This window comes from Sinocyclocheilus grahami, unplaced genomic scaffold (genome assembly GCF_001515645.1).
Source record: "Sinocyclocheilus grahami isolate Dianchi unplaced genomic scaffold, SAMN03320097.WGS_v1.1 scaffold191.1, whole genome shotgun sequence".
Lineage (NCBI taxonomy): Eukaryota > Metazoa > Chordata > Actinopteri > Cypriniformes > Cyprinidae > Sinocyclocheilus > Sinocyclocheilus grahami.
In genome coordinates, this window is record NW_015505370.1 from 860,049 (window position 1) to 870,101 (window position 10,053).

General features: G+C 36.5%; 1 protein-coding gene across 1 annotated transcript in view; it reads left to right on the top strand.

Moving 5' to 3' along the window:
* The first annotated feature begins 2,462 nt into the window (after positions 1-2,462).
* LOC107594788 (grainyhead-like protein 1 homolog) overlaps positions 2,463-10,053 on the top strand; it is a 20,218-nt gene continuing 12,627 nt past the window's right edge. The window contains exons 1-8 of the mRNA XM_016284966.1: positions 2,463-2,663; positions 4,613-4,799; positions 5,132-5,205; positions 6,206-6,542; positions 7,055-7,137; positions 7,421-7,577; positions 7,936-8,047; positions 8,818-8,912. Coding sequence (XP_016140452.1) covers positions 2,644-2,663; positions 4,613-4,799; positions 5,132-5,205; positions 6,206-6,542; positions 7,055-7,137; positions 7,421-7,577; positions 7,936-8,047; positions 8,818-8,912 — 1,065 coding nt within the window. The 5' untranslated portion in view covers positions 2,463-2,643. The remainder of the gene's footprint in view (positions 2,664-4,612; positions 4,800-5,131; positions 5,206-6,205; positions 6,543-7,054; positions 7,138-7,420; positions 7,578-7,935; positions 8,048-8,817; positions 8,913-10,053) is intronic.

Sequence of the window (10,053 nt, forward strand, 5' to 3'; positions counted from 1 at the left end):
GCCAGAGAATAAATCTGTATTAAGTTAGTTTCATGTGTACAATCACGTCCCATTCTTGAGTTCAAAAAGGGTTTTAGGACCCTAGATGTTGCTCTAAATAATGAAACTGCCAAGTACAGTAAAAAACCTCATCTCTGTTTTTATAGACAAATTTAAGGGGGTCTGAATACTTTCCGTACCCACTGTATATATACATATTTTTTTAGTCATTTATCTGACGCTTTTATCCAAAGCGACTTACAAATGAGGACAACAGAAGCAATCAATTGTAGTATTAAAACAACTAAAAACAGATCCAAAACTAAAAGCTAAAACTTTATAAATACTACCTATACACATTTTAAAAATAAAGAGATTAAATAAAAATGACAAACAAAATGTCGAAACTTAACATTTAAATGAAAAGCAAAAAATAAAGCTAAAAACAATTCAAAATATTAAAGAACAAAAGGTATAAGAGTATAATGATTCTAACATAACACTAAGCCAAACACCAAAAAAACAACTACATATATAATAATACAAATCAAATAGTATTTGTTAGTAGTTTATCAGTAATCCTAAAAAATAACACTGTCAAACACACATGCTAAAAAACAACAACTTACTTACACATAGTAAGAAATGGTTATAAAAACGGAAAACAGAAGCGAAACAAGTAATAGGATATATATATATTGGTGATTACCAAAATAATTGTTTATGTTTCTGTAATGTTTAATCCACCAGTATGTGTAAGCTCTTTAGTCACAGTTGTGTTTCTAATGCTAAAATATAATTATTGTTGTTATCCATGAATGTTCGAATTTACAGTTTTACAAGAAAGGCAGAAAAATAGTGAAGCACTTTATTATTTTTTCTTTTTAGATGCCCACCTACATATACAATTCCAATGTTTATTTAGCCAAAGTAAACAAGCAGAAATAGCAAAATTTGGTTTTCCAGTTGGCAGCAACCATTTGAACTACCATTCCACTTGCATACAGTCTCTAATATGTTCCTACTGTCAGCACACATTCAAAGCCACGACAGCAAATATAAACAGTGTGCCTGCTCAAGCAAGAGTCTGTGCATTAGGGTAAATAAACATTGCAGCTGGAGAAGTGTGTGCTTGGTGGGGGAGTATAAACTGAAAACTGAATGATAGCATCTCTAAAGCCCTCTCTCACTAAGGAGAGGTGCTGTTTATTTTCTCATCCCTGTATCTTTTTAGGTATTATCTCTGCTTAACTGTCTAAATTTATCCAGTAGCAAGAACGACTTTTTACGCTCACAAAGAGATATCAATTACCATTTACAGTGAAAGAATGTCTGAGAAGGAAATGAGTTTCGTGAAGTTGGGTAATTTGCATATTTAAAAAAAAAAGGAAATGTCTTGGAATTAGGGAACTGGAAGCAAGATATACATCTCATTTTTTTAGACTACTTGTAGTCTATTAAAATTATATGTAAATAAACACAAATCAGTGTTTAGCTCATAAAGAAACAAGCAGATTATTCAAAAGATTATTGTTCACATTTTGCTTATCATGTGTAATTATATTAAAGAACATTGGGGTTAAAATCAATATCATCTTTATCTTGAACATTTACATCATTAGCATGCAACATTATGCTATAATTCTACAGTATTATGTTATATAAAGTAACTGATCAGTTTTTATTAAATATACATTTATTAACCCCCTTTCTTTGGTTAAGGAGCTCTAATCTTCAGTTTTGGGTTGGTGTGGGTGTTCAAAGCAGTTTGAATCGGGCCTATCCTACTATGCTAAATGAATGCAGGGTACTTAATGTTGTATTGGCAACACCTAATATTGTTATGCATACAAATCACCAATAGACACGAATAGAAATGCTGCCGAACATGAAAACTATTCATTGTTCAAATGCGTCTGTTACTCTCATGTGATAACAGTATAGGCCTACATATAATTTGAAGTTAAACTGCAATTTCTACATTTCAGTCAAATGTGTAAGTTTAGTACATTTCTTTATCAATCTCAGGCCGTCTTCAGCATGCAATATGACAAAGCAGCAGTTTAAACAATTCCATAATTTTCATCTTTAATATAAATGTTGTCATTATACAGAAGCCTCAGCTACTGTAAGATGGTTTGAAAGACTTCCATTCCACCCCTTGTACATTATAAAAGTAATTTACAGATGTATTAAAAATAAAGAAGTATCTTTTATGCTAAATCAGACATGTTTGCAAAAAGCAAACATTGAATATAAAATGACAGCAAAATATAGTCCTGATCTATTTAAATGTCATGCAGTGAGAAAAACATACTAAGATTTAGCTGTTATATAGTGCAAAAAAAAAAAAAAGAGTATTACACTGCACCATTAAATTCATTAGGTTTTTGTTAAGTTAAACATGCACAGACCATAAGCAATGAGCGTCATTGAGTATTTAGCTCCTCCTCTCAGGTGTAATCCAATCCAGTGCCCTGTCACAGGTAAAACCGGCCCCAATTTCTCAGTATATCCAAAAAAGCGAGAAAAGCCAACAAAACCCGTTCTCATACAGGCATTTCTAACGCAGCCCTCATCCCATTCTGAAAACGTTGCTCCATACAAGAAGAAGAAGGATCGGATTTACAGTACCAACTAGAAAGTCCAGTTCGACCATAAGAGATGTCACAGGAGCATGACAAGTAAGTTCACCCCTGTAGGTCCATAGTCTACCGAGAGATGGTCAACAGAAAAGGATCCAATTATTGAAATATCATGCACCATTTACTGCTTAATCTTGGTTTATTTGCTGGAACTGACACAGATTAGCTTCTTTTGTCTGACTTGTCTCAGTAATTCTGGCAAATAGTGTCTTACCACGAGAAGTCGGACTGACAGCCGAGAGCTGATTCTGCTACAGAGTTGTGCTGTCTGGGCTCTTCAGTTCACCTGTCATGTTCAGACCTGCTTCGGTCACAGGTGTATCTGCACCTGCTGCGGGAGTTACGAGCGCCGCAATCTATTTGTCAGACTTGCGTGCTATTTGGTTTGTTTGTTTCATTTTTGCGTGCACATTTTCCTCATTTGGAGTGAAATCACATTTGAGCCTAAAGGGGAAACTTGTGAAAAGCTTGACATTTTGTTAGCATTCATTATAAGGAAAGGCTTCTTGTAGGTACAGCTGGAAACAACATCTGTGTTTTTGGAAAGGTAATAATTGACGAAACATACTGGCTGAAATTGTTAGGTTTTTAGATAGTAAAAGATCTTGTAATGGCAATAGGTGTATGATTATTTTATGGATTAGTATGTTAGGATTTATGAAGTTAAATGTTGTTAATGTTTGAAAGAAGAGTTAATTGAAACAACACACCTGCTTTCTAGACTTGGCAATTCCTTCTCAGGAACAGTGTTTAAGCCTTTTGTATATTGTTTAAAGCATCTAAACGCAATCTGCTGTGACCTTTTTGGAAAAGTTTGGGTTTTCTTTTCTTCTCATAATTGGTTCGCCTGTACTTAAAAACATCAAGAAAGTATACACCCAAAATATTTCCTCATGCAAACAGAACTTTGTTGACGACCATCACCATACTGTAAGCAACATGAGACCTTGTATCTGTGAATCCTGAAGAGAAAACTAATACTCTCCTTAGTTAGTGTTTGGAGTTTGGCGGATGTGGCCACAAACGCCATCATTAGAAATTTTGCGCTTGGTCGCCTCTTTTGTTTTAGATGTGGGGTTGCGTGTCCACAAGGTTTTATTGGGTTGTAAAGGTAAAATCAAACAGGGAGAAAGAATGGCACAATTAGTTATCAAATTACTCATAATCCGTTTGCGTTAACCAACATGGATGCAAAGTTTTGTCATAGCGACATTCATTCCTTTATTTAAAGGCTAGAGTGTTGTGTGACAAGTAAACTTAGACTAAAGAAACTAACCACCATCAGGATGAAGCCTATCCTGAATACATTTGAAAACGCATGCTCTAAGTTTATACTTTTTATATATATATTTTTTTAAAGTCACATTTACGTGATGGCTAAGTTCCCTACCAGACTTAACCTCGCCCTGCTTACCCACCCAAGTTAAAAGGTTTAAAAGTTGAAAAATATACTAAACCTTGTCCTTATTTCATTGTCAGATATTTCAACAAATAAATACATTTAATTAGAACTGAATCAGAGTATATTCAATCTCTGTAAGCCACCTTTGTCTAAATAATAGATGATGGTACTCATAAGAATGACGAAAACGCACAGAGGCCATAACCAGTTTTCTTAATGAACTCTGTCACAGTCTGAGAAAAGTCACTAGATCTCCTTCTGTCTCTTTACTGGCCGTCTTACTGGAAGAGCCAGTGAAACATGTTGTCAAACAGGAAGCTGCAGTCTGCGCAGAGATTTGTTGTTTGGGCCGTTTTTGTCACAGATCCTGAGATAAAGAAGGCCTTTCACAACAGCCTGATCTTTTGTCAATTTTGACACCAGCAATAATGCCAAAACATCTTCAGATTGTTGACGCTCAACATCCATCATTTTGTTCCTTTTGACTCTGTGTGTTTACAAATCACACAGCCCGTCTACCTCTGCCTGAAGATGAATTTAGCTGTTGTTCTAGTACTGACGGCTCTTTCTGAACTGTTCCTCACAGTAAGCGGGCAGTGCTCGTGCTTCAGAATGATCCGGCTTACAGCCAGAGGCGACCTTTCACAAGTGAGGATGAGGCCTGGAAGTCGTTCCTGGAGAACCCCCTAACAGCCGCCACCAAGGCCATGATGAGCATCAATGGAGACGAGGACAGTGCCGCAGCTTTGGGGTTTCTATACGAATACTACAAGGTACGACTAGTAGAGATTAACAAAACAGATTAAAAATAAGTAATAATATCTTAAAACAGACCAATGGAAACATCACAGAATTATTCTTTCAAAGGGGATGAAAGGAGGAACTTTAGACAACAACAACAAAACTCTAACCTTATTTATTGCTTATGATTATGATTATTATTTGAGTACAAAATAACGAAGACTTAATTTAATAATATCTGACATCCTTTTACTTCATAAAATGTCACCTAGTATGTTAAATATATTCATTGACAGATATAATGGGTAAAGCTGATGCTATTGGATGTGGTCAGACTTTCATAGAGTTTGTTTACTTTCCCCAGGTGCCGCGGGAAAAGAGAACAATATCCCAGCAAAAGGCTGACGTCCTGGGCTCTGATGTGGATCCCAACAAAAGGTGAAGCTCTCATCAAAGATGCCATAGCGAATGCCGTTTTTCCCATACTGAGATGAGACCCTACTTTATGTTATTCGTTGCTATGGCTACAATCAGCTTGCGAATAGTTAAAAATCAATAAAGAAAATAGTCAACAACGATTTATTTGATCAATTTGTCGGCTCTGTTTGCCAAACGCACAGGACGTACATCAGAGACATCACTGTCAAAAAGTATTCGAAACTGTTGTTCGAAGCATGAGAGCACTTTTTATTAAATGCTTCAAATATTATGCGCATAGAGTTTCATGTTGCCGCACTGCCGTGTGAGCGTGCTTGTGCTGTTTACTTTTTCTGGAAATGAAGGCCTGGTTTCACAGACAGGGCTTAAACTAAGCCAGGATTAGGCCATAGTTCATGCGATTGAGAGGGTTTCTCCCCAGCGCAGATATATTTTTATCTATATTTTGTATTTTATTCTTGTTTAAAGCCAAGCAAATATTCCCATTTCGGGTAAAAATATAAAAATAAAATAAAAAATGTACGCGTATGGATGCGCATGCGCATCAACCAGAAGCTGCACAAAACAGAAAGGAAGGCTGTAATTCAATTTTATTCAAACATTTCTTACTATACGTTCCATTTGTTTACAAAATTACGACATTTAATTGAAATCCTGCATACAAAGCAAATAATTTGTATATTAATATCTGTGAAAGGTGACTCTTAATTGTGTTTACTTTTTAACATTTAGTATGAAGCTCCATTTAAAAAAAAAATATATTGTATTGTTTATATTTAATTTTTCTCAATGCGTAGCATGACATATATTGATAGGTTTATATATGTTTTAATAGCCTTGAATTTTGCACATTTTTGTTAAGGAGAACAATGTTTGTTGCAGTTAAATGTATATATTCTATATTTTCAATTGTTTGTAGGTCGCTCAAAACATTTTTTTAAACATTTTATATTGTATATTTTGTTATTTACATTTATATTTTAATTTGCATTCACAACAGAAACCTGATGGCCCCTCTCCAAGAGCCATTGGCAGAGAACCGAATCCAGGTTCTGAAAGGAGTAAATATCGTTCTTCCAGGGAACCAGCACACCCAGGACAAGAGAGGCCTTTTCCCCTCACCCAATACTACGGTGACAGTGTCCATTGCACCTGCGCCAAACTACCCAGTGAAGACCGAGGGTCCATCACATGGATTCTCCGTCACAGTCCCCAATCCCCACTGCTCAGAACCAGACAGTCACACAGTGGTATTTGACCCTCAGCTCCCCCACAACCAGTTCAGTCCGAACACACAGCCACGCACCCCAGACTCGACCTTCCCAGAGAACTCAGATGTGAGTTCTCACACACACACACACACACACACACACACACACACACACACACACACACACAAACACACACACACACACATCTCCTGTCTCCCACCCTCAGACAATACTTCATTTACCTGGTGACTCTAAAGACATTGTTGTATTGAGCCCCCTCCCTATTTTTATTTGAACATGCCAAAATAGCAGCTAGCATGTCATTATGCCATTATCTCTCTTACACAATAAACTGCAGTATTTTCCTCTCACATAATAGCCAGGGCCTTTTCTCTCTCTCGCTTTCTCTTTTGCCCGCTCTCATTCCCTCTCTCTCTCTCTCTCTACCTGCTTTTTTTCTGGAGGGAGGATTTCCTTAGAAACGATAGCTCCACAAACACCTTGCACACACAGAGAGAGCTGTTTGTTTTTTTTCTTTTGCTTAGCAATCAGCTTTCTCCCACTGACTGAATGTGTGGTGATGTGGTGGTTGTTTGCGCTAATGCCAGGCCCTCTTGCCCCTCTTTTGTGCACTACAGGTGTTCGCGTTCCAAAGGGATCTCCAGTTAGGCATGGGTCCCATCCCACAGGAGGACTACACCACTTTTGACACAGTGTCAGGGTATGTGAGTGCTTGCTGCTAGAAACATAACCTCAGAGAAAAACTTTTAAAAGTTAGCAGATTATATCAGCTGAGTGTGTGCGCATAGCTTGAATAGGGTCACTGGTGCATCCTTCTGACAGGTGCTCATGGCCCATGGGTAAATGAACATCAGCCTACAACAAATATGACAAGCAGCCTCTTCCCTGTAATACCAAACATGGAAATTGTCATGGGTGTAATACGGTAATGTATTACAAATATGTATTAAGTGGTGACCCCTTTTTTTGTGTTTGGTTAACAGTAATAATTTTGAATACACATTAGAAGCCTCCAAGTCTCTCAGACAGAAATCTGGTGATGGCACAATGACATACCTCAACAAGGGCCAGTTCTATCCCATCACCCTCAGGGAAACGAACAATGGCAAACTGCTGCATGGCCCCATCTGTAAAGTCAGGGTAAGAGGAGTATGAAAAATGTTATTTTATTTATTTATTTTTATTTATATATATTTTTTTTGCCCCAAACTGTTTTGGACACTTCATCCACACATTATTTAAAAACACATCAACAAAGATTTATATAATACATTTATTTACACATTGTATTTTACAACCACTAAAAGTCATTAACCCCACTAATTAACCCCCCAAAAAAGGGAAGTTAATGTAGCTTACTGCAAGTGTCCAGATACTTACCAGTGAAATTACTATAGATTTAAGTGTGTAAATACTTTTTGGACCACTGAATGTATGAGTACTTGTTTGAGAGTGTGTGTACATTAATGGAAACCAGTGACACCATGTTGTTTTTCAGAGTGTTGTGATGGTAGTGTTTGGAGAGGAGAAAACCAGAGATGACCAACTCAAGCACTGGAAATACTGGCACTCAAGACAGCACACGGCCAAGCAGCGATGCGTTGATATTGGTGAGAAGTCTTTGTCTTGGGGGATCAGTACACCCTTGATCTCACTCATACTTTCATGTCTCTTTGCTTCTCTGGGTCCAGTGTAGTTCAGGGTGGAGTAACGAGTACAGATAGCAAACAGGCATAAAGACAAAGGGGATGCAGGGGGGCTGCAGGTGGGGACAAGGGCAGAGCCATCAATGACCTCCACAATGAACACAACAAATAAAACCTGAGCACTGTAAAGCATGAAAGGGTAGACAACGTTATCTTGCTTTAAATGAAAGTCGACTTCTGAGGGGAAATACCCTTTAAGACTTAAAGGGACAGTTCACCCAAAAATGAAAATTCTGTCAACATTTACTCACCCTCACTGTTGTTCCAAACCTGTATGAGTTTCTTTCTTATGTTGAACACAAAAGAAGATATTTTGAGCAATGTCGATAACCAAACAGTTGACTGTTGCTGTTCACTTCCATAGTATGGAAAAATACTATGGAAATCAATGGCTACCATCAACTGAGTAAATGATTACTGAATTTTTATTTTTGGGTGAACTATCCCTTTAATGTCTCAATATTATGTTAGTAAAGCACAACATAAAAAAAGCCTTGATTTTTATCTAAAAAGCTCATTAACAGTTCTAGATAGTCACTTCTGCCTTTGTTATCGATTTCAAATTATGATACAACCAAAATATTCCATTCCCCATTTATCCGTTCTCTTACAAAATGTAAATCATCCACTTGTCTTTCCACACTCATTAATCAAGCCTCTCTTGTCTCCCACAGCGGACTACAAAGAAAGTTTCAACACCATCAGCAATATTGAGGAGATTTCATATAACGCCATTTCATTCACATGGGACATCAGCGAGGAAGCAAAGGTAAAGTCATTTTGGGGCACTTCTAATGTTTGCTTGGTTTTAGTGAACAAATTGAATTAATAAACAACATTATTGCTCTTTTATTTGATTTGCCTCTTGACATCTGTTAAAGAAAATAATAAGAGATCAGAGAAAAATGTATTTCTGTTGAAAAGCGTTCGATTTGTTAAGAGCTTAGGCTACAGGTGAATGATAGCAAACATCTTTTCTTAATTTGTTTCCATGTGTTAAATATCTTGGTATGTATTTTTCATATGCGGATAAAGGATCCTAACATAGACATAACCTTTTCTGAAAAAGGAATGACTAACATGAATATTTACACTAAAAATAGACCCTACATTAAAAAATGGTTTATTCAGGCAACACAAACACTGTGCTGTATCCCCAAATGCATCCCGAGAAGTGTCATTAAGAAAGATCCTCAGAAAGTGTGAAGAAGGGGCTTTCTGAGATTATTTTTAGTTTAGTTACTTGAGCTGGACATTGATGTTTTCCAACATTGTCCAATACCTTTAGTTCAGTTTTTTTCAGATGAAGATACTGGACTGATGTAGATAATTTTTGTTCACTGAAACTACCCTTACCAAAAAGTAGTATACTTCAAGTTTATTTTAGTAAGTATACTTAAGTAAAGTTCGAGTATATTTTAAGTATACTTTATGTAGTAAGTATACAAATATCAGTGTACTAGTAGTATACTTGTAAGTGTACTTTTTCAATACTCCTTGGGACTAAATTGGCCCACTTTCAGAATCAGAATCAGAATCAGAATGAGCTTTATTGCCAGGTATGTTTACACATACGAGGAATTTGTTTTCGTGACAGAAGCTTCCACAGTGTAACAGAATGACAGTGACAGAACAAAAAACACAGATAATAAAAAATAGAACAAGTAAATAAGGAATAAAAATATATAAATTGACAATTGTGTGTGCATGTATATTACAATAGACAGTTTTTGTATGTACAGGTACTGTATATTATGTGCAAATTAGAGGTGTAGGCTGAGTATGAGTGTTAGATAAATAAGTGTATGAGTGAATAAATAGTGTGTGTTCCACAGTTATTGTTAAGTGTTCATGAGATGGATTGCCTGAGGGAAGAAACTGTTCCTGTGTCTGGTCGTTCTGGTGCTCAG